Below are 26246 nucleotides of genomic sequence, written 5' to 3'. Positions count from 1 at the left end.
TCCGATATATTTTTCCTGTAGTTTGTGGATAAAGATGAATATCATCTCTCACTGGCTAGAGAAGTAGAGTTGAACTTGAGCAATCAAATCTCTGGAGCCACATCTTGCCTTTCTCTCCTAGATGAAGCAAGCACGCGTTGCATGTGCATTATTTTGAACAGGGGTCTTCAAACTTGGCCCTTTTATGACAAGTCATAAAAGGGCCAAGTTTAAAGACCCCTGATTTAGAAAATTCTCCTGTAAGATAAATGGAGGATCCTAATATGATGTTCCTGTCAGCAGTTTCATAGGCATTTCTAATTAAACTAAGAAACTTGAAAAAAGTTTCCTATCTAGATTGAGAAATCCTTCATTTTAATACTACATTGCTAAGAAGTCAAATCTTTCTCAGCATTCATGAACATGTTGTTGTGTTTGTAGTAGCTGAGGATGTGGTTTTTATTTTTTATTTTTAGAAAACTGAGTAATTATCTAACCCAGATTGGGATCTATGTGAAATCAAGCATTATTTGTTAATTTAATGGGGGAGATAATACAATTTTTAGAAAGAATGATTATATGTCATCCAGTTGGTATCAACTCTTACTGACTATACAGAAATGTCTTTTGTAGGATGATCTGTCCCCAATTTGGCTCTTCCAGCAATTTATCAAACGCTGCTGTAATTAAATGCACCCTGCTGCAGGTGTCTTCTATTTTCTTCCATCTTTTGCACCATTACACATTTCTTGATAGCTAGGCCTTTGTATAATACGTCCCAAACACGATAATTTGTCATTTTTGAGAACTCTGGATTGCTTTGTTACACAATCTGTTTGTCTTCTCAGCTATCCATGGAATTATCAGGAGTCTTCTCCATCACCAGAATTCAAAAATATCAATACACAGTCCATCTTGCTTCTTCGAAGTCTAATTTTAATAGAAGGTTACAGGGAAACAATTGTCTGCATGATTTTGATTTTTGTAGATACAGACACATCTTGGCCTCTGAATGCCTTTCCAAGGTCTTCATGGATATCCTGCCAAGTGCTAGTCTGTAGTGTATTTCTTGACTGATCTTTTATTTACAGATGTAGAATCCATCCACAAACTTCAGTGTTTTCAATGACAATGCTATGGCTTACTGCTGTGCCCGCTGGCATCTTGGTCTTTATATTTAATCTTAGTCCCATTGTTCACTGGGTTGTTTTAAATAACTTTATTAGAACTTGCAGATCATTTACATTTTTAATCATCAGAGTGCACAGTGCAGATTATTAGTGTTTCTTCTGATTTCAAAACTGTGATCATCTTCCAGTTCAGCCTATCCCAATGTATACTCAGAATATAAATTAAATACATAAGCTTTCCTTAATCTCGGTGTGAAATTGTTAAAAGCTTTGAAGGATTAATTCTAACCTGAGCGTGCCTGTCCTTTCACATTATCCTTAAGGGAAGGTAGATATTAAACCTATCCTTAGGGAAGGTGGATATTAAAATCTCTAGGGAGTTGGTTGTACATGGCATTAAAACAGCACAATAATTACTTATGAGATGATTCTCTGTATTATGTGTATGCCCATAGTTCAATACTAACAATAATTAGTTACAAAAATTACATTTATATGATATAAAGCTCTGCGATGAGGTGGCTTGCAAATAATGTATTTGTTACATCCTAGTTAAGACTGCTTTTTGTTACTCTAGGATGCATAAAATATGATTATGTTGTCACACTATATTTTGTAAAATGAGATTCTAATACAATGGGAAGATAAATAACAAGACAGCTGAGTAACAACTGAAAATACAGTATAATATGTTACCACTAGTCATGGATTAAAAAAACTTTATTTATTATATCCACCCAGCTCCAATAAATTGTGGCCTGTGTACAAAACAAAAGAAAATAAAAACTATAAAATAGGTAAAACCTATTGTCTCATAGACTAGGGGTGCCCAACTCCTGGGCACGGACTGGTACCGGTTCGTGGCCTGTTAGGAACTGGGCTGCACAGCTGGAGGTGAAGGGCAGGTGATGCTTCATCTGTATTTGCAGTCACTCTCCAGCGCTAGCATCACTGCCTCAACTCCACCTTGGGTCATCAGGCATTAGATTCTCATAGGAGTGTGAACCTTACTGTAAACTGCACATGCGAGGGATCTCGTTTGCGCATTCCTGCCCCCCCCCAGTTTGTGGAAAAATCGTCTTTCACAAAACTGGTTCCTGGTGCTAAAAACGTTGGGGACTGCTGTTATAGATACCTGGAGTAAAATGGTCTAAAATCCATATTAAAAAAACTCTCCCCAAAACCAACCAACCAACCAAACAACCAACCAACCAAACAAACAAACAAAAAACCAATCCCAAGTTTGGGATCAAAGCCAGGTGTTAAGAGCTTTTCGAAATCCTAAGAGAGAGGATGCTGTCTTTAGATGGTGTTCCAGAGAGTGAAGGCCAAGAAGAGAAGGCCTAGTTCCTTGGTCCCACAAGAGGCTCACATTTAATGGAGGGGACCTGCAATGTTCCCACTCTGTCAGAATGTATTGGATGGACAGAAGGAATCGGAGAAAAGTGGCCCTCAGTTATCCAGATTCTGTGCCATACAGTGGATTTTCATAGAAAAATCTTAAGTGCTTGCTAGAAATTAAAAATAACTTGATGGCATATATCAGTACCTTAGAGGGCTCTGTGTAGGCAGTCCTAGGTTAACAGTAATTGGGACTGAAATTTTGGTTAAGTGCAATGTCACATGACAGCAGGCTTAGAGATGGCAATCCTGGCACTTCCAGTTGCCATTATTAAGAGAGGATTGTGGGTCATTAAGTGAGGATCTCATTGGAACTTCCTGCTGGCTCCCAACAAGCAAATTCATTAGCAAAGCTGGCAGGAAGTTGGAAATCCCAGACAGCTCAGAAGCAGGCTAATGGGCAGGTAAGTGACTGCTATCGATACATGGCGGGCTATTGCACTGTGAGTGCAGTGGGGCTTGGGGTGATTGCTGCACAGTATGGGAGAGAGTGCAAGAAGCTAACGCACGTGGGGAGGGACTGGAGGGGCTGCTACACATTGAGACAGATTTAGCACAATGACTTGTGATCTCTGTCAGCTTCCTCATTGTCTTTGCTTATGGGAGGACAACAGGGAAAATGGCAAATCATGATCATGTGATCGCAAGATGCTGCAATTTCATAAGTAAAGCTGATTGTCAAGCATCCTGAGAAGGGTGCTGGGGCAGCTGTAATTTTGTAGACCTCTTCATTAGTGCCATTAACTGAGGAGAACCCACAGTTAATAACAAGCCAACTGGCTATGAGTGTAGTTTGTGTAGCAGTAGGGATACCCAGCAGGCATCCATTATTTTTCATGCTGCTGCATTCTGAACAAGTGGTAGATTCCATGTGATCTTCAAGGGCCGCCCTATGTAGATTGTATTGCAATCATTCTGTCATTAGATGACCACATATAAAGGGCCTCCCAATTGAGCAAAGGATAGTCCAGGTGACCCTCGACAAGGCCTTCCTGACCACAGCTGCTACCTGTCTTTAGGCAGTAACTGGAAGTCCAGAAAGATGCCCCAATTTTTTATTCATTTATTTATTATAGTTATATAGCTGCCCATTTCACAAAAAGTGAATCTGAGTGGCATACAACAATGAATTAAAACAGTCATTGTTAAAATTTCACACAAACATTATTAAAAAATAGAAACTCTACAGCACAGGGGAAAGCATTTATCAGCCATAGTGATGGAGTTATCATTTCGCTGATCCCCTGGGATCCCAAGGCCTGGTGACAAAGCAGCAGGATTGGAGTAGCCTCACTTCTGGGAGGGAAGACTGTTATACAAGGTAGGTGCCATGGCAAGTTGCCCAACAGTGTTGAAAGTGGAAGGTACCACCTGATTCAAGACCAAGAACGGTAATATCCCTGACCCCTTAGAGAACCAAATGGTCATGTTAGGATTGAGCCAAAGTTTGTTTTGTCCAATCAAATTATTGATTAACTGGAGGTGATGCCAATACATTGCAAAGCTGACAACTTGATATGTGTAAAACAAAGTGTGATTTGCATCTACAAGTTGCCCTCAACTTACAACCATTCATTTAGCAACTGTTCAGAGTTACAGTGACACTAGAAAAAGTACTCATAACCAATATTCACAATTAAAACTGTTGTAGTATCCCCATGGTGACATGACCATTGCTATTTCTATAGCATTTTATAGATTGCTTTGAGGAAGTTTCTGTTCATCGAGAGTGAAGTTTGAAGTATTTTGAATACTTTAGTTGCCTTCAAATGAAATTGTTCATTAAATCACATGAATAAAACGTTAAGTTTTTAAACACTTTTTATATATACATGTCACATGCAGATTTAGAAATCTTCCTGTTTTATCTTTAAAACTGGATTGGAAAATGTGAACATTGCTTGACCTTTAGATCTGTTATGATTCTTACTATAAGAGATTTAAATATACTTCATGAAGAATGTTTGTGGATTATTCCTGTATTGCAAAAGATTTATAAACATAATTCCCAATGCTTTACACTGCAACTAATTTATCTCCATTAAATGGATTCATTAATGGCATGCTGTAAAAGACTTGTTATTAAAAATATAGCTTTGTGTGAAAGTTTGGAAGCCAGTTTTGGGCAAAACACAATCTTGACATAACTTTATCTGTCTCTCTTTCTGATGAAGACATTTCCATCAAAAAAATTCCCGCTCTTTTAGAACAGAGGCAGTATCCTCACTGGAAATAAGATATTTATAATCAATTCCCTTATGTCAGGGGTAGGCAACCTTGGCTCTTTTATGACTTGTGGACTTCAACTCCCAGAATTCCTTATCAGATTGGCGGGAAAAGGTTATTTTTTTTCCAGGAGGTACATTTCTTCCAGAATATTTTTTTCCAAAAAAATGTGAGGAAACTTGTGCCTTGACCCTTCCTTCACAATCTGGATATAATTGTAAGCTTCTGCTGTTGACTACATTTGGCTTGAAGTATTATTAATAAATCTAAAATATACATGTGTAGCCATGATCTACCAAGCTGTTGCATAGCCTGTAGGATCATATCTGTTTTCCTTATTTCTATTTTGTTCTGATCAAAGAACACTCCTGGACAGAGTTTTAATAGGAATGTATTCTTTTTCTTACTCTTGTTCTGCAATTGCCAGGATACTAATTGGGATTCAAGCCTGTAATGGAACTAGTAATCTGCAAAAGAATAAATGGGAATTTATTTTGTATAAACTTAAACCACTGTACTGCACAGAGAAAAATTAATTCATGACAACTATAAATTTCAGGAGTATAATGAAACTGTACAGTAGAAAATTAGAGTTGTCAACATCCCAGTTTGAAAAAGATGATTCCTTATTTACAAGAATCTCTTGCAGTATAAAATGAATTTAGACTAGCACTCTGGTTATTACCAAATTGGAAGGTTGCAGGATTTAATAGAGTATCTACAGAAACGTGGCAAACTATAGTCTACATACTGATACTAAAAAAGAGGATCTAACAGAGTGTATTAACCATACTTATTATAGTTAATTGTACATGCTAGAAAGATAATGCTTAGGATCATCCAATTTGGATTAGAGACCTACATGGTAGGAGAGATATTAGAGGTTCATGATGACTACAGAGAAAGTTGTAGAGCAAGAGACATTGATACTTCATGAAAGGTTTGTGTCAACTGTATCAAGCTGTGGAAAATGGGAATTCCAGAATAACTCATGATCCTTATGCAAAAACTATACACAGGCAGGAAGCCACAATCTGGATCATCAAAAGAGAGTCTATCTGCTGAATATATTCAGAGTGATGCTGGATTGAAAGTAAATGGAAATGATTTTATAACTGGAGGGATAAGCATCAATAATCTGCATTATGTTGATGATGTTTATAGTTAAAATTACAAATAATCTGCTTTTAGTAAAAGAGCACATTGAAAAATTACTAAAATTAAATATAAAGAAGGCTAATGATAAAAGTGCAGCAATGAACCTTTGAATTGACAGTGAAGATACTGAAGTGGTAAATAGCTTCTCCTTTGTGGATTGACTATCAACAATAAAAGGAACCATCAGTAAGAAATGAACTTGGTAGAGCAGCCATAAAGGCCTTGGACAAGATATTCAGATGCCAGAATGTGTCTATATCTACAAAGACCTAAATCATGCAGTCAATGATTTTCCTGTGATGCTCTTATGGAAATGTAAAATGGATGTTGATGAAGCAGGCTAAAGTGTATTAATTCTTTTGAATTTTGGTGTTGCAGTAGACTCCTAAGAATGCAAGACGACAAAGGATCATCTAACAAATCAATACAGAGTTCTCACTCAAGACACAAATGAGCAGGCTCAAATTATATTTTTTGACACATTATGTGAACACTAGCTGTCTTGATAAGTCTATAATACTGAGGAAGGTGAAAGGAAGATGATCTGCACTAATGTAGATGGATTTGATTCCCAGAGGCAATGGGTGCAGTGTTGAAGAATTTGGAGGGCCAGATTGGGCACAAAACTGGAGAAGGACAGACTGAAGAAGGTCTGTCTATGTGGTTCCTAATAGTACCAACTGAATGGGACATAACCAACATCTCTTAATGCTGTTTTCTGGGGGGGAAATAAGAGAGGTCTTCAGAGATATTCATCAATGCTGAATTTTTTCATGGTTGTGTCTACTATTATGCATAGTAGAAAAATGACAACAGTTATGTGCTTCCTTTTTATATGCATTTCTTAATTTTGTTTTATTAAATTAAAATAGATCCTTAATCATGTGAACCCGTAACCAGATCAGGGTAATATAGTAATATACAATATATAATACAATAGCATGTGTATTGTATTAAGCATGAAACAAATAGAAGAGGAAAGTGAAGGGAGTAACATGAAGTATCAGTACAGGTGACCATTATTATTCAAGAGAAATCCATGCTAGGCAAAACTAATAGGTAACGAAACCACAGAAAATGTTGTTGTTTTCTTCTGAAAGTTTTTCCTCCATTCCACTGAGGTCATTTGAATAGTGTAGCAGTATTTATTATCCTTCTGTTGTGATTGGACCTTATTAACATCTTGGACTTTGTCTTATCCCCTCAATGTTTTCTGAAGTGAATGGCTGATGGTGCAGGTCCAGTCATTATGCAGTTCTTTCACAATTTTGGTAGGGGGGCACTTAATTGCATGGCCACATAACCTAAGTAGAGCAACTTCTTTTTTCACCTGCTGAGAAACTGTTCTAAAGGTGTTCTGCTGAGAGGAAATAACTTGGAGCTTGCAGCTGGAATGATCCAATAAGATTTGCCACAAATGATTTTTTCACTTGTATTATACCTAACCTTTAAATATTCTAACTATATGCAATAGCATCTTTGCCTTTTTGTGCACATACATGTGGATATATGAATATGGATGTTCTGTCTCTTTTAATTAATCTGCAAATAATGAGCCATCCATACAATGAGATAAATCAAATGAATAAACATACAGCTCCATACTTCAGAGCTCATCAAGCTTTCATTTCAAAACAAGACAGAATAGTGATTTAATGTTGTTCATTGGGAATTTCATTCAGCCCTTGCTTTTACTTGGGTTGAGATTTTCATCGATAAACTATCAGCCTACATAAATTAAAGGACACATGTAGATTTTTTTTGTGTGATTTGTTCTCTAGCTCCATTTCTAACTATTATCCGAAATATTTTCATTAATACATTTCTAGAGATAATATAATAAGAATAGCTTTTAATCAACCATGACCCAGTAAGTATGTGGAAATGCCAATCTATTTCTAAATTGTTAGGAAGATTGAAGGAAGTAGATCTTATAGTACAAGTGGACTGCAAAATTGAACATGTATTAAATAACAAAACATAGCAATTCATTGTTATTAAAAATATACCATTGTTATTAAAATATGCCAGAACCATATTAAGTAACAACAGGCGCATTTAGTTTCCTGATAAATTATTTTACATGATTTTTTTTCTATACTAATTTTATAATTTACATAGAAAAGTGATTCGGATTTACATTTTTATTAGTCTGCAGCATATAGTAAGAAAATTTTTGATAGTATACTTCAAGGAGAAACCATAGATCAGTAACATATCTAGATTTCTTTTGATCTCTTTTGCTTCATTGCCTTTATGTTTAACTTCTTCCCTACTAAGCCATCACAACAACAACAACAACAACATCATCATCATCATCATCATCATCATCATCATCATCATCATCATCATCATCATATTTCTTGATCAAAATACTATGAATGAAACCTGAAATAAAATAATGAAGAGAAATTATTTCCATCCTTGTCTTCCCTAGATGATATCCCTTTTTGGAGTATTAAGTGTTTTAGTCAAATGAAACACATTTTGAATAATCTTGTGAATTTTTAAACATTTTTAAAGTAATTGGGAACAAAAATCCTCATTCCTTCCCCCAAAATCACATTTTTCTAATTTCCAAAGATTAATAGAATGGTTTTAATTTACCTAATTTTTGTCTGTTTTTAGAAGGCATAATGATAGTAAGTCACACGTTCAACTTCTGATATCTCCAAGTAAGTGTTGAAAAGTTCTTGCATATAAATGTGGGAATTGCTGTAGTTAGTAGATAGATTTATATATTGCACCAAGCCATAAATGGTTTGTTTGGTTTAGGTTTATCTTTTCATTTGAATCCAATCCAATGTGGTTCAGTACACCATACTTGATAAGCTGGGGCTTAACATTTAATACCTGTGCTGCTTTCATTCATATTCATAATTGTTGGTGTCATAAGAACCAAAAAAGTACAAATTGATTGATTTTTCCTTCTTTTGCTTTTTGTATTCTCTTTCTGGCGGTGACTATTGTCTATGGGATTTACTACAAGATCAATTATCACATGCTGCCACTTCTTCTTTCCCTGGGAGACTTTTGACTATATTACATTTCCATGTAGCCATTCCCCCAGAAGCTCGGATAGGTATTATCTAAGTTATTATCTCAACATACTTGGCATTTTAAAAGTCTAAGAGCTATAAACTATGTCTAAAAATACTTTAAAATGCTCAGAAATGGATACTTCACCTGGAATTTACACATGGTCTTCTGCAGAGATATTTTCTTAAATAGTCCCTCTGCTTTTGTACCAGTTTCACCCAGAACCTTCATTGGGAAGTTAAGGGAAATACCATATTTGATATTTGGACAATCTAAATCACAGTGGTTGTAACATAGCATGGAGATTGGTCAAATGATTAAATTCTTTGGCATAAAGGAGTTCTAGTGCAGAGCTGCAGGCATACTTCCTTAGTGATACATAAATTAATCACATTTATATATTATGTTAAATAAAAATTGGCTTGGTTACACCCAAGCATAGTGTGTAAATCCAGCCACTAGTTGCCAAATATGGTTTATGTCTTAATAGTAAGTATGATCCCCAGGAGACTATCCTAATCAAATAAGTATCTAGTTAAAGTAGCCAAGTTAACTCTCTTAGAGTGCTGGAATAGGCATGATAGAGTACACTAAAGAGGATAACTGTTCTTTAGACAGATCTATGAAAGATTTTCTGGTAGTCGCTGTACAGTTTGTATGTTCAAAGAAAATGAGCCATTGAGGCTGGTTGTTGGAAGTGACACAGTGAAGGCTAGTGTTTTCATGTCAGTTTGATAAAATAAAAAAAGTTCCAGCTTATGGTCTTCCCAGAAATACTAGTTGGTTACTATAGGAACAGTAGCTAGCTTCATATATAGCTAAGCATATATTGGTTTGAACATGGTTTAATACTATGCATGAACCCAGCTTTTATGGTTTAGGTCAAGGGTCCTCAACCTTAGCAACTTTAAGACTTGTGGACTTCAACTCCCAGAATTCCTCACCCAGCAAAGTCTTAAAGTTGCCAAGATTGAGGACTCCTGATTTAGGTAATACTGCGGTTAAGATAATATTGCCTTAGCACACTGAAATCAATGGGAAAATAGGTCATTGATTATATCTAAGAAGTTATTCTCACTTTTGTAAAAAGCACCTAATAATATCTGGTCTATACTATCTTGGATCAAGAAAGCAATATTGAATAAAAAATATTGTTTATAGGTAGTCTTCCCTTAACAACTACAACTGGAACCTTTATTAAGTAATGCAGTCATTAAGTGAGATGTCATATGATAGGGACTTGCAAATTTACTGCCAACTTAGTGGCAATCATGTGACAGTGGAGAGCAGTGTCACAGTCGTAAATGCCAATTGGCTGTGAAGTGCTTGAATCTTGATCACATCACTGCAAGGATGCTGGGAGGGTTGGAAATGCAAGCACTGATTATAAAGTTACTTTTTCAGAAACTGTTGCTAAATGAGAAGTTATTAAGTGAGAATTCCTGTATCTGGATTTTATTTATATATTTTTTATTTATTAGATTTTTTTATCCTGCCCTTATTAGTAATTCAAAAGTAACTCAAAGTTGTGAACATACTTAATACTTGTTTCTCTTCCTATTTTCCCCACAATAACAACCCCTGTTAAGTGGGTTGGGCTGAAAGAGAGTGGCCCAAAGTCATCTAACTGGCTTTTATATTGTTTTCACATTAACTTTACATTGTATAAATAGAATGTAGCTCAAAACCATGAGGTTCCTCTTTATAATCAGACACAGACAGTCACAGAGATGATATTTATAACATCATAGGACTTTGCCAAAAATCATCTTGGTATTCATCTCATACTACATGGCACGTTTTCACGTGAATGCCATCGCCTTCCTCATTCAATTTATTTGGGAACTGTTTTTTTTTTCTTTTGAAAACAATAAGTTGTGAGGCATTTGACATCAGTCTTTCAGAAGGTTCTAGTCATCCACACAAACTGAAATGTACAAGAACAAACTCTTCTCTATGACTTACTTTAAATGGGTCTCTTGATTTCCCCCTTTCCTGTTCCTTTATTCTAAATACATGTAGGAAACCAAATTACAGGTAGTCCTTAGTTTATGACTACACTTACAGTGATTATTCAAAGTTACAATATCATTAAATGAGGGGGGCTTATGACCAGTCCTTGATGTTGAAGCTTTTGCAGCCTCCTTGCAGTCATATGATTGCAACTTAGGCACTTCCAATATCTCGGTTTGCCACAAAGAAGAGGGAGTCAGGCTATTCTCCAAAGCACCTGAAAGCAGGAGAAGAAGCAATGGATGGAAACTAATCAAGGAGAGTGTCAAGTGATTTGTAAGAAATGTTTTTATTTATCTGAGTTGCCTTAAATTATTCCTTATTGTTATACTTTTTATTTTTATTTACAGATTATATCTAGGAGAATTTCAAATCCATATGTGGAAAACCCTCCTAATAAGGTATTGTTACTGTTGTTTTTCTATTTGTATTATTATAGAAACTCTAGTCCAGGGGTAGGCAATCTTGGCTCTTTTATGACTCGTGGACGTCAACTCCCAGAATTCCTGAGCCAGCCATGCTGGCTCAGGAATTCTGGGAGTTGACGTCCACGAGTCATAAAAGAGCCAAGGTTGCCTACCCCTGCTCTAGTCACATCCCTTCATTGTTTTGAGCTATTTTATATTTAAATGCAGCAGTATTAACAGCTCTTTATTTTTGAGCCCATAATTGCCATGTGGAATGTAATTTTAATATATAATTTTTATTGATAACTAAAACCATACTTTAAAAGGTTAATGAAATTGTGTTGTACTAGTTTGCTGCGTCTTGCAAATTTTATATAGCTGTAAAGCTACATATAACTGTCTAAATTGCAAAAATTGTTGTCTGTCCAATTTATCTTCCTTTAGATTTATGGAGAGGATGCCTTGTGTGCTGGAAGAGCACTCAGAAACGTTTTTCGGTTACAAGCTTCCGCTCTGATAAAAGATAGAATGTCTCTGATGGGCCTTTGCAGGTAACAGTACATTTCTTATTTTAACTAAAAAAATTCTTATTTTAACTTCTGCCTGCTCCGTCATTCACTTGCATTGGATCTGAATCGGTGCCCATGTATTTCTGGCTTGGCATTGATCTCTTTCTAAGCCAGGGGTCTTCAAACTCGGCCCCTTTATGACTCATGAACTTCAACTCCCAGAATTCCTCAGCTCCATGAGTCATAAAAGGGCTGAGTTTGAAGATCCCTGTTCTAAGCTGATAACTTCTTAATCCAAAGCAATCTTGTGGTGCTATGTAAATGCAGTGATTGTCACCAGCAGCCTGCGTGGAAATAACTTTGTGATCTAAGGCACTGAATAAACTGTTTTTATTTGTAATTTTATTGTTTGTGTGTTTTGTGTGCTCATCAGTTTCTGAAGATTCTTAGTTATGTGATTGTGTTAATTACTTTCTGACCTAGTTTATAGCATTGTTCTGCACAGATTGCACATCCAGCCACTTACAAATAAGTTCATCAAACCCTGGCATTATGATTTGTAACCATAATCTGTGCTTAAGTTGAAGTGCTAGTTGATTTTTGGTTTATTAAATCATAGTTACACAAACCATGGATTGGCATGATACACAAATACAGTCAGAATATTATTTCTAAGTTATAAACTTATTATGCTGATAAATTATGACAGTGACCGAGATGAATTGTTTGTCGTGAAACAAGAAAACGATCTTTGATTGCTTTGATTTCCCCCCACCAAGAATTGGGATCTTTTCCAAAGATTCTTTTTTCTACTTTATAAGTGCACATTATCTGTATTTAAGCTTTAACTTCATTATTTGTGTTCTAGTAAGCAATCTGGTTTTACATCATTATCTATTTTTTGCAGTCCAAGATGTCTTCAGCAATTTTTTCTAGCACAATTCAAAATCAATGAATCAATTTTTATTATGCTCACTGACCAGCATTAAAAACAATAATAATAGTAAAAAATAAAAACACAAGACAAAATAATATATTGCAATTTGTGGTGGATTAACAGTGGGCAGTTAAAATTTGCCTAATTTTACATAGAACATAACAGAATTTGGCCACATTCAGAGCAATTACTTCATAGTGATCTGATAATAGTAGTTGCACATAAAAAGGATTGATATTTCCCAGATATTTTATTAGGTAAGGTGTTACAAATTGAGCCCGTGAGTCCTTATAGAACAGAGGTGTCAAACTGCCAGCCCGCAGGCCGGATGCGTCATGCAGAAGCCGCGCCTACCCCATTGCCGGCAATGGCAAAACTCTCCCGATACACTGTGCGACATCACGTGACATTGCGAGTTTGACATGTCTGTTATAGAAGATGCAATATAGGAGGACATGAGCTATAGTTTCAATGTCCAGAGGGGCCAATCTTAGCTCATATGGTATTTTTTTGTATCGACCCACCAAAACTGCTGTGGGAAGTGTGCTGTATGCTAAAATTGCTGTAGTTGGATTTTGGGGACTGTTATTTGATATAAATATGTCACTGCTTTAAAAAGGGAGCTGGCTGAAATAAATATTTTTGGGAAAAGTAGCCCTATCATGCTGGATTTCCAGATCTTTAATGTGTTTTTAAGTGCACTACTCCATCATTAAAAGCATATAATGTAATATCTTTGGAAGCAAAGAATTAGTCTTTTCTGTATCACTAGGCTGCAACTTCCTGCTTAAGGAGGGGTTGGACTAGAAGACCTCTAGGGTCATTTCCAATTCTGTTAATTTAGTTTTCATATAAATTTTTAGAGCTTAGTTATGAAGTCATATTAGTTTAAGAAAGAACCTATCCATCTCTATTTGGTTTAATTAATTAAACTAATTAAAATACGTACGCCATTTTTAATTGATTAAAACATATTTAAGCCATTTTTAATGTAGAAAATCATTTACTATGGGAAACGCAAGTAGAACACAAGTATCATTTTTTCTTTTCTCCTTCCCAATAAAAATAAAGATTTCAATCAAAAATAGAAAATATATATATTTTTAATAATTTAATGTTAATCTGTGTGTTAAAGTAATAATAGAGCCTTTTAATGTTATAAAATAATCTATTGGAAACAATACTTCAATAGAAACATATTTTCAATGAGAATGATAAACTTGATCACTTTTGCATAATTTTGAAATCTGCATTTTATTTTTGAAAGGTTCAGTCTCATTTTGATTATACATTTTTATTGGATCACTGTTAGCACTTTATTCCAGCAACTGTAGAAAATTCTGATTTTTTTGCTGGCTCGTGAGAACAAATTCTGGCAATGTTCCAGCTTTGTATTTCATATGCTGCTTATGCACCCAAAGTTGGAGCCTTGCCAAAACTTCTTTAAGTCTTAGGTTAGACAGACAAGCTATAGGGGGATGCAGGAACTAATTTTGGTAGTAATTCAAAAGTGAGTGTGAAAGCCACGAAGCTTGCACAGGCAAAAGCAGATTCTTGTCAGAACTTTCCAGCTGTTGTCCTGTCCAGGCGGAATAAGAACAAGTTCTGACTGTTACAGTGGCTCAAATAATTATCCCCAAATGCTGTTTTAGTTGCTCTTTTAAGGATATTTTTGGTATTACTCTTTTCCAAGAAACTAGGGGTGGTTTCAAAGGAAGAAGGATCACTCAGATGCTGCTGGCCTCCCCCCAAAACTGAGTGGTTTCACAGCTAACTAAGGGCCTTATTAAATGCTCAAAGTAAAATGCAGCAGGAAACAAACAAACAAACTGGGATTGACGCCAACCAGGGTTTCTGTGACAACAGTAAACACTACCAGGTTTCTTCTTAACATATCTGCCTGATTACTGAGACTGCATGTTGCTAAATAGCTGAAGTAAATTAGATCTGGCAATAAAAGTGTGGGCAATCACTAGAAAGAGATACAGAAGCCTGATATCTTGCTACTATTTAGTGATTTTTATCCGGATTTTTCTTTCCTTAATACAGCATAGTATTTGTGAGTTAGTGTCTAGTATGTATGTGTAGTGTATATGCATAGAAAAGAGAACAAACCAGTTTAGTTGATCAAATAAATAGGTGAACAGTCAGCAAAAGCTTATTTGCACTAAGTAGACTCATTTCATCTTTTATTTGAGTGCTAAATCAAGGAAACCAATCACTCAGAGTAAATTTTACACCACTGGGCTAACGTAGGAAGTACCTTCCCTCTTCTAATTTATTGCAGCAGGTGTTCCTGTTTGGAGCAGGCACTTTCAATTCTGTTGCCAAACGTATTTGCTGCCTGGGTCGTGTGGAAATTTTGTTTTCTTCACATCCCCCTATAACTGCAGACACAAAAGGCAATGAGAAATAGCCAGAAGGGCCTTGACTTTTTTATGGAATCTTGTTTGGTGATTCCAAGTTCATAGCACACAACATCTGATGAACCTTGTGAATTTGGGCTAATAGACATTCTGGACAATGTAGAAAGGAGGGAATGGTCCATGAGATGTCTGAAGGCAGAGCTGAAGCTATGTCAGACTTTGCTTCAAGCTTTGAGTCATGATCTACAGTTTGAAACCCCCCAGATTAGACACATTTTTCTTTTGGCACTTTCAACTATCCAGCTCTGAGAAAGTACTGGACTAGAATACCCTGAAGGGCTCTTATATGGTTATATAAATTATGAAAAACAAAGCAAAAATTGAGGCTAAAGGATTTGTGGTGTTCATATATGAACTAAATTAATCTCAAAGCCATCTCTTTTTGGGTCTTTGTAAGGAGAACAATAGGTACAGCTGGAGTGCTGTAACTATTAGGCCTGTGCAAAAAGTTTAGAGTGGGATTTGTTCCTAGAAAATTCAGCACATCAAGGCTCTCAGTATTTTCTAGACAGATTTTAATTCACCAGCTATTCCAGTGGAAGTGACTCATGGCAGGCACACAGTGGTTTAGATGGCTGTTTTGATAGCTACTTCTGAATATGTAAACTTCATGGCACCTGTTGTAATGTAACCAGTCTTTGGAGTGCAAAGTTAGATATAAAAGATTATTTGCATAGTAGCATGTTCATCATTTGTGTCACCAGGATTTAACCTTAAATATATGCTGTATTTCAGTTTAGGGAAATGTATTTCATCATAGTATGAATCAAAGTACAATATATGTTTATTCAAAAGTAAGCCTGACATGAACACCGAACATATTCTCTTGTAAATGCCTCAGGATTACAACTTTGATCTTTATTTTGTTAGGCAAAGCTGCATTGGATCTGAACTGGTAGATTGGCTTTTGAAATGCTGCACTTTCATTAGGAGCAGATCTACAGCAGCTGGTGTCTGGCAGCTACTACTAAATATGGGAATTGTGTTTACAGGTCAGTTTTACAGTAGCAAGTCCAACCTCTTGTGTAAAACATTCAATTTCTCTTGTTTTCATCTTTATTGGAGCATTAGATTTACAATATATAGAAAAGAAATTAGAAAAAAGAGTATTATTTTGAAAATAATCTCCCTTTATCATGCATTTGGATCTTTCATATTCTGAATAATTACAATGATATATTTGCTAGATATTTATGCCCGTGAAAGTACATATCAGTTTTCATAATATACATCACTTGGTTATTTTTATCATTTTTTTCTGGACATTGTTCCATTAAATTTCTAAAATCTAGATAGCAGATTCACTGTATGCTTATGGTATTTGAAAATAATTTTTTGACTGAATATGCATTCCTTTTTCTATTTATTTCTTCTTATTCTTCAGTCATTTTTTTAAAGATATTTTTTGATAGTACAAAAGGGCTATCTTCTTGTATTAAAAGGTGGCATGCATGTCCACACATACATTAATAAATATATTGCTTTGATATATATCTGTGTTCACCTTTTTCATGTTTTACCACATTTATCATGGACCCATCCACATATAAGTCATTGATATGTCTGGCCTCTCCATCCATCTTCTTTATTTATGACCAAACCTTTTCTTCATCTCTCTGCTAGATCTTTTTACATTGATTCTTGCTATGATGTTTACCTTTTCTTCAGATAGCTCAGTATGACTTGCTTAATGTAATGTTTCATTTTTTTATGGAGTACTGTGCTTACTGTACTCTGTAAGGCTTTGAATCTTTACTGAATGACTCTTGAAAAGCACTTAAGATATCTTAAGTGATAAGTTTTTGCAACGTAGGGCTTGAATAGAAGTATGATTAATGCAAATTCATCCATCAGCATATTTGTTGTATGAGTTTCTTATTTCATTCAAACCATGCTAAAGTACAGCCACTTTTCAGTAATAGCTTGTTACAACCATATTTTTCCAGCTGTGTGCTCAGAATATGCATGTCTACATATGCATGCAGTTTATTTTTTCCTCTCGGTGAAGAAGTTCTGAAATATAAAATGGAACCATTTCATTTCAGTGTGTGCGGTGAGAATAGTTTGTGTAGTTAGCATTGCTTTGTTTGTTGAACAGGTGCTTTTTAATAATGTTATTCCTAACTAGCATCTAGTAATGAACAGAACCAGCCTTTATAGGTAGTTTATCATTAGACCAACAAGCACTCATGAAAGAGTTTTTCAGAAAATGAAATGTTTTGTTAAGGAAGCATAACTCATTGATTCTGTGATAAATAGTCAAATGGTTGGCTGAGATTGATGAGTTATGACACCTGGTAGAAAAATGGTTTATGGTGGTTTGATTAGAGAGAATTATTACTGATCTATAACATTCTGTCCTAAAACTTAGAGAATAGAGATGGGAAGCTACTGATGAAGGACTAGAAATTCTACTGTCCACAGATTGTAGACTTTAACCATGTGCTGCTAGTGCAGTAACTTTTTTCTATCCTGTTTCTTCCCTATGGATCAGTTCTCATAATGCTGGCTGAGAATTATGGGGGTTGTAATCTAATATATCTAGATGCTATTTGGGGAAAACTGCACTGATCTTCTACCTACACAAGAACTTGTGAAGAAATAATTGGTTGCCATATATGTATTGGTCTTTGCCATCTTCTTCAAATTGACCAGTGTTTCTGAACCTTAGCCATTTTAAAATGTGTGAACTTCAACAGCCAGAATTCTATAGGCAGCATGCTGGAGGTTGTTGAGGTTGAGAAACATGATGTAAACACACTCATGTTATTTGTCTTGCAGTAGTATGGAAGTGTTGTTTCCCTTTGTTCTATGCCATTTTCAGAATCTTTGTTTTCTAACCTTCTATCTAGTCTATAGCACTGGAATTCTTAGGGAGGAGGTTTGGCCATAGAAATATTCCCCTTACTCTGTTTTTCACGTTTATACACAGATTGCCAAATGCTTTTATTTGATGAATTATAGACTAAAGTTGCATGTATGTATTTGGCTTGTGACAATTAGGTAAGAGCCATTTCTTTTAAAAATATATAATATATATATATATATTCTTTTCTTTAAACAGTGGGTAAGCAGATATATTTTCTAGATAGGTATGTTTTCTACCAGTTCTCATCTGATGAATGCACATACCTGTTCTGTGAATACGAAGGAGAAAAAAGATGGAAAAATGGTGTGAAATTTCTATTGAAGATGGTGCCTGTTACTTCTCCAAGAATTAATATGTGTAACCTGTAAGTATATTTCCGTTAGTTACTGACTGACTTGCTTCACATAAACATTAAATGCTTTGGTTTTACAGCATGTTATGAGTCTGTTTATTATGATTTACCTTACTTTTCAAACATTTTAATAAAATTTCAAAATATTGCAATTAATTTTTAAAAAAAAGCTAAATCAGTGTAAAATATTACATATAAGTACCAATATAATTACCATTGTAAAAATGAGTATATAAAAATAAACCTAAATCATTATATTAAAAAGAGTATTTTTTCTTATGATTTATCATTATATAGGAATCAAAGTATTAAAACACTTACCATTATATATGAACATGATACTGCTTTTGAATAGAAATAAACCTATTGTTTTACTTTCTACTTTCTACATTTTATAAAGCCCACTGCTACTTATGTGTCTTTTTAATCAAGTATATCACAGTATCTAAAAAGCATGCATGTTGTATTTTTCCTCATTTTTAAACAATTTTAGTTAAACTAAAAGGTTATTATCTCTGTCTCAATTAGGAGTTAGTTTTGCATTAAGTCAGACATGTCAAACTCGCGACGTTTGACACCCCTGCATTAAGTGATAGGCAAAAGACATCAAACCCAAGATGACATTAGGTATACAGATAGCACTAATGTCATAATCAAGGCTATTTAGTTTTGGCTTAATTTGATTTGTGACCTCAATTATCATCACCATAATATAAATCTGTATTATTGTGGTTATTTAATCATTTTGATTGAAGAATCTATGAGTTAGGACAATATGTGAGCTTTATCACATTATTCAACTTTGAAATAGTGACAAATTAAAAAGCAGGACCATTAAAATAATCAGTGGGTAATTGCAAAAGAGAGAGGACAAGAGAACATGAGATTGGGAAAAAAATCATTAAAAAACTTACTGATAGGAGAAACTGAAATTAAAACATCAGATTCAGTGATCTGCTGGGTTTCTTGTACTTTATATCATGTACCCACTGGAGGCAAAATCAATGGCTTTCTTGATTCCATCTGTTGGTCACAAGAACCTAATAATTGAGGTTCATAACTTTATTTCTTCTTCCTTGTTATTAAACCGAAGAGTTTATTTCCTTGGGGTGCCATTCTTAAAGTTGCTGTTCAGTTATGCCATTCCAGGAAACTTAATAACAAATCTAGAATATTATATTTTCTTAATATAAGCATATTTGATAAAAAAAAATAAAGGCATTCGGTTATAGTAATGTTAGGAACATTTTAATCATTTATATTATTTAGTTGAAAGATTTATATAGGCACCTATCTTATATCAAGCTCTGGGCAGTTCCCAATCAGCAGTTAAACACCAATAACAAAATAATATAATATATAAATATATTAAAACCATAAACATTAAAAAAAACTAAAGGTACTAAAGTTAACTTTCAATATACAGTTCCTCATAAATCATCTCATCAACCACACCTCATACCAGCACCTATGGGAAAAGCCAGGTCTTCAGAGCTTTCTGGAAGGCTAGGAGGGTAAAGGCCTGCCAAACTTCAAAAGAAAGTGTATTACATGGAGCAGAGGCTGCTATGAAAAAGGCACACTTCCTAGAGTCCATAACATGTTAATGTTTAAGGAAAGAGATTAGGAATGTGCCCACCTATCTGATCTGATGGAATGGATAGATGTCCTTAGGAAGAAGCGTTCTTGCAGATAACCTGATCCTGTGTAGGATTTTAAAGATGATAACTATGACCTTGAATTGTACCTGAAAGAAAAGTGAGAGCCAGTGCAGTTTGCACAGCAGAGATATTACATCGGCAAACCTAGGCATTATGTCTTAGTCATAATAGTCTAATTCCCTGTTTCCCTATGCATTCGAATCAGTCTTACACCTTAGATGTACCATTAGCTTTTATTTGCTTTTTGTTTCAAAAGGGATAACAGAAGAATAGAAGAAACAGCTGAAACCAATGCAGAAATTCTTGTTCGTCTTACAGCAGCAGTAAGCCTTTCTTAAATATTAATTTGTGGGATGATTTTAATTAATTACATAAACATTATGTTTCTTGTGTTTGTATCTGGACTGTAAATTCTCCACTACTGATTAGCAGTGGAAAAGGCATGAGCAATAGTAATTAATATTACTTGTAGAACAGAGCTAGTTATTAAAATAAAGAAATTCAAAATTAAGGTAAGTGTAGCTAATATGCGAAGCAAGAGTGCTGTATTAAAAAACATGGGAGTATTTTGATTTTGATCTATTTCTAATAAAGTTATCAGCAAGCTATTAATGGGAGAAGTTTTGAAACGTTTTCAGAGACATGTCTTTGAACAGTAAGAGATATTACTGAAGTTGGGCAATATTTTTAAATAATAGAATGTGAAATACATGTAGCTTCTTTAGAATATTTAAGGCATTGATGAGAAAGATTTTTCTCAGAGATCCCACTGAATTCAAGCCAGTTAAAGAGGAACTGGGCACATGCAACTTGTTGTCTGGACTGGTCTGCATTAGCCTATTACATCTGGAACATCTTTGCCAATTCTGACTTTAAGATCCTAAATTCATAAAATATCTTCATTTGAGGACACTTTGTTCAGCTTTCTCCAGAAGAGTGTGCAGGAAGACCAGACATTAAACTCTTATCATCCATGGGAAAATAAGCATTAATACCAAGCATTAGACCAAGACATCTGAAAATGACACTATGGGCCAGGATTTCTGCTGTACTGTTTGTTTAAATCAAGATTAATAATTCAGCACTTGTTTCATGCAAACTCCATTTAACAGTTAAGGGCATCTATAAGCAAAATCTCAATAGCAAGAGCAAAGAAATATCCTGAGCTACGTATCTTGCAAAAATGAGCCATTTTAAAAAAAATTGTTTAAAAGAGATATCATTTTTTTCTATTCATCAGTTGGCAGCATTAGAAACCGTGTGCTTCTGCCTACCACAAGATAATGTGCTTAACTTTCATGAATAAAATTGCTTTCACCCTTATGTCTTCCTGCTCTTTTGGATTACCCTGATAGCTGATCAGTCATGCTGGTGCTGATGGAAATTGTAGTGTTTATTTTTAAACGTGCTTATAATTATCTTGAAATCTTTGATTTCAGATAGCTTTGAAATACACTTTTTTTTGCTTAGCCTGTAGACCAGACGTGTCAAACACAACGCCTGGGGGCTGGATGCGGCCCGCGAAGTGGTTTCATGTGGCCCGCGAAGCCATCCTGGAAACAGTGAGGGAACGGCCCCCGCTGCCTTGGCCCTGGCCCAGGCCAGCCGGGAGCCAATGTACAATTTTGTGGTGGCCATCTTGGCACTTGCCCCAGTGGACCATGCCTTGGCACTTGCCCCGGTCCCACCCCCTTCTGCCAGAGACTCTCAGATCTGTCCCACTCCTCCTTCAGGCCCCCATAGGCACCCTTGACGCGAATGATGTAGAACTGGCCACGCCCACCCAGTAGGCCACACTCACTCCATCCACGCCCACCCAGTAGGCTGCACCCACTCTGGCCACACCCACTCGCCCCCCCAGGACAATCGCAATGCTGATGCGGCCCTCAGTGAAATTGAGTTTGCCCCCCCCCGATGTAGACTGAATTGTTTATTTTTATTGCTAGATCTGCCAGTAATGCCTTGTTAATAGAACTGAAGTATTGCAGACTTTTTCCCTTAATGCATCAGAGAAACACTTTATTTTGTAATTTTAATTAAAGAGATAGTTCTGCCAACTTTGCCCATTAATGCTTATCTTGCCACTCTTTTATTTTTTAAAAAATAAAACTTCAATGCTGCCTTTTTTAAATTTATATTTTAGTCCTAATATGAAGGAAAAGCTGGATATAAATATTTTAAAATAAAATTGAACCAATTGAGGATGAACTTTTCTTCATGAAAGGTAAGGGCATAAACTGACATTGCATTCTAAAACTAAAGAATAAATTATTTAGTAATTATGCAGAAGAAACCATTATATTTGGAATAGATAGAAGCAAAGTAGGCAATATAATGAGCACTTATCAGAGATCTGGAGACATCTAGGCTCAAAGATCTGGAGAACAGCTCATTGCCTATTCCTGTTGTGGATATTTATGCCGGAATTAGGCAAAAAGATTAAATACTGCAGAACTGAATGGACCAGAGATTGCTCCAATAGAGCAGTAGTTTATAAGCTCGGCAACTTTAAGATATGTGGATTCAGCTTCCAAAATTTTTCAGTCAGTATCCTGGTTGGAGAATTCTGGGAATTGAAGTGTAAACATCTTAAAGTTGCTGAGTCTGAAAAACATTGCATTACACTAATCAGTACATTGAATAAAATTAGGGAACTGCTTTCACATCAGCCTAGGTTATTGTGAAAACAGTTATTGTTGATTTGGGTGAAAAGGAATGTTAGAGAAAAGGAGGTGATCATGCTGCCCCGGCACTTATTTTTCTTAACTCTTCTCCATACAACATACTAATTTATAAATCAGAAACCGGTTAATTGGTCCCTCAGGTACTGTAGGGTTTCAAGTTCCATAATTCTTCACATTTTGCTATGATTGTAAAAGCAGATTGAAACTAAAGTTCAACAAAATCTGGAGGACAACATAGTGGTCCAGATATAGTTATATCTGGGTGATATTAGGATTCCCAATGTCATTTAAAACTTTGAATCTTGAATGAGAAGAGCATGGGGGAGTAGGTGGAAGTGGGGTTAGTGGGCTGATTGAGGGGCTTCAAATTCTGGAAATATTTTGACTGATTTGGTCCAGGTACTAGATGGCAGATATTTTTGGGTTGTAGGGGATGATGCAACCAAGGATGGGCTTTTGTGAAATGAGTTTATAGTTGACAATAAGAAGTATAATGGAACACTGGGAGCAGGCTACCCTTGGAGAAGAAGGGTTTGATAGCTTTTACTAATCCTCTCCCTCAGGTTCTTAGTCTTCTTCACAAGAACTAGGATTCTGGCCTTGTCAGCTGCAAAGGATCAGAATCATTCATTAAGTAGTGACACAGAAAATTTGTTCAAGCTATACACAAGAATCCAGTCAAGTAAAGATCAGTGCTAAAATGATGCTAGATAAGGGTCAACAGAATTCAGGAAGGATTGGACTTGGACTGTTTATGAGAATGTAACAACTCTAAGCTGATGACATACTTAATTCTGCCCCCTAACTTGCCTGCTTTTCTCCTACCTACTGTTGCTATTGAAAAAAACCTCTCATCCACCATTTAATTGTGGATAGGAGGCTACCTCTGCTTTATATTACAAAAACCTAGAGGACAAGACAGTATCTCTAGGAAGTCTGCTCCTGGGGTTTTAGGTTTAGCATAAACTGAGGTCCCCAAATACAGTAGAGGGGTAGTAGTTGTGATCCGTATGACTCTCTCAAGGCTGTTTGACCTAATTGCTGAGGCGATGTTCTTGTTTCCCAGACTGGGGATATTGGGACACATTAACCAAGCTTCCCTGGTGGGGAGTCTGGAGTGGGCCAGACAACTAAGAGTCTGATGCCGCTTACATATGTGACGGGGCATTGAATTTGGCTCCTTATCATGGATAGTTCACACACAAATGGCTATGGAATTTAATGTACAACTTCCTCTGCTGTGAGGAAGGATCTGTTAGATCAGTCTATCCCAGATACTTAAAGAATTACTGGTTTTTCAGAAGGTGCTTTGGGCCTGAGATTCTGATGAGCAGTTTGGAGGAGACCATAATCATTAATTAAAGGGACAGCTAAGGTGCTTGACCTATTGCAGTAACTCCCTTCTCATGGGCCCATTACAACTCCTTGGTTGCTGTAACTGAGAAGCTCAGCTACTTGAAGTTGCAGAGGGTATGGCTAGCCCAGTGGTGGGATTCAAATATGTGAACAACCAGTTTTCTGTGTGGATGCCACTTCTGGAAGTCCATTCTGGGCCTTGGCAACAAAAAATTATCTACCGGTTCTGCCGAAGTGGTGCGAACCGGCTGAATCCCACCACTGGGCTAGCCCCATACTCTTCTCCTTCCCTTCTTTTAAGTTGCTCCTCTTTCAGGGTTTAGAAAGGCAGTTAAGACATGATTATTCTATCCAAAGTACATGCTGTGTTTGAACATACAAATGGCCGGACTTGTATTTTTGTTCACTTTTCTTTTACTATATTTTTTGATACTGTATTTAGTTTATTTTATGGGTGAGTTTATTATTGTGAGTTTATTATTTGTTTTTGAGGACGGCTTTTGCTTGGTGGTATTTTTGATTGGAAGCTGCCCAGAGTCTTCAGGGAATAGGTAATATATAAATAAAGTAAAAAAAATGCATTTGTTTGTTTAGACTTCTCATATATGGAATCAATAGACTGAGCTTACCAAAAGCACTGAGTCATTTGCTAAGTTAAACACTGTTAACCAATAATAATCTAAATGTAAAATATTAATTGAATTGTAACTGCATAAACTAAAATAAAGGTTTAATGAATAACTAATAGTGTGTGAGTGAAGTGGCTCTTCAAGTTGATCTTTTCACTTCTTTCTTTTGCCATTTAAAAGTCCTTTTTTCTAAGTACTTATTTCTTGATGAGTCAGACTGAAACCTGTAAATAAAGGAAATGCATGTTCTCTCCAAACAATAGAAGGGCGAGGAACTGTTGAATGAGAACAGCTGTGTTGAATAATGCCAAGTTAGTTCAAGAGCAGGAAATAACTGCAAAGGTTGCACTTTTGGTCAAAGACAGTTTATTTCAGTTAGTTAAAAATAATATGTAAACGTTGTACATAAGGCAATGGACGATACTAAGAGGTCAGGAAACTGCTAAAAGGGTATATATAAAAACATTACAATCCTGTATCTTTAGGCTTTTAAATTTCTTCACAAGTTGGGCCAGTTTGAGTTGTTTATTTGTGAAATTTATGTTGGAGACTCTCTTCTATTTATCCTGGCTTAATCAAGGTTGTTGATGAGAAAACATTTGATGAAATGAAAAGACTTTTGGGAAGACATTTGATGAAATGAGGGAACTCTGTGTGCCAAATGTGATGAAAATTGTATATTTTCCCCATATTTTACCCTATTTTTTTAGATTTATAGCTTGGTCACAACTTTGTTGAAGTTAAAATACTTGTTTCATGAAGCTAATACTATTTAGTTAATACTATAGTTCAGCTCTTATTGCATCCAATGGAGCATACATTTCAATAAATATAATTGGGCTTGAAGATGAACTCCATTCTATTCTTAAATTCAGGATACTGGAAAGAGCAAATTCTACTACTGTTTCTTGTATAGGCAGCAGATAAACAATGTGGGAGTTCCATTGGTATTTAACCATGAAACAACATAAATGATAAAATAAAATAAATTTAGGTATTCTATCAGTATATTTATAACACATTTTTTTTGATGTGCTAGGTGCAGAGAGAACTGGCAGCTGTTCTTGCTATGAAAGCAAGAAAATCAGGTGAATATACCAGGTTTTTGATTATATACAACATTTTTGACTATAATCGTGGAAAGAAAAACAGAATTGATGGTATGAATATGACAGGAAATATTGCTGATATTTGATATCTGAAATGTATGAAATATGTCAGATATTTTTCATTTTTCATTTTTCATTCATAGTTAGCTAATGCGTCTGGGTCCTTCCCTGGACCCAGACGCATTAGCTAACTATCGTCCGGTCTCCAACCTTCGCTTTGTGGCGAAGGTTGTTGAGAGTGTGGTTGCGCAGCAGTTCCCCCGACACCTGGAGGAAACAGTCTATCTAGACCCGCTCCAGTCGGGCTTCAGGCCGGGATACAGCACGGAAACGGCATTGGTCACATTGGTGAACGATCTCT

General features: G+C 35.7%; 1 protein-coding gene across 1 annotated transcript in view; it reads left to right on the top strand.

Annotated features, from left to right (window-relative positions):
- The window catches only part of RAPGEF5 (Rap guanine nucleotide exchange factor 5), a 116762-nt gene that overhangs the window by 3757 nt on the left and 86759 nt on the right, over nt 1-26246 (top strand). The window contains exons 2-7 of the mRNA XM_029283114.1: nt 11297-11347; nt 11798-11904; nt 16096-16217; nt 18290-18449; nt 20364-20430; nt 25816-25864. Of these exons, the coding sequence (XP_029138947.1) occupies nt 11297-11347; nt 11798-11904; nt 16096-16217; nt 18290-18449; nt 20364-20430; nt 25816-25864 (556 nt within the window). The remainder of the gene's footprint in view (nt 1-11296; nt 11348-11797; nt 11905-16095; nt 16218-18289; nt 18450-20363; nt 20431-25815; nt 25865-26246) is intronic.

The sequence above is a fragment of the Protobothrops mucrosquamatus genome, unplaced genomic scaffold (genome assembly GCF_001527695.2).
Source record: "Protobothrops mucrosquamatus isolate PMUCROS unplaced genomic scaffold, P.Mucros_1.0 scaffold21, whole genome shotgun sequence".
NCBI lineage: Eukaryota > Metazoa > Chordata > Lepidosauria > Squamata > Viperidae > Protobothrops > Protobothrops mucrosquamatus.
The sequence above is the reverse complement of the archived record's forward strand: the minus strand, read 5'-3'. Positions and strand labels throughout refer to the sequence as shown.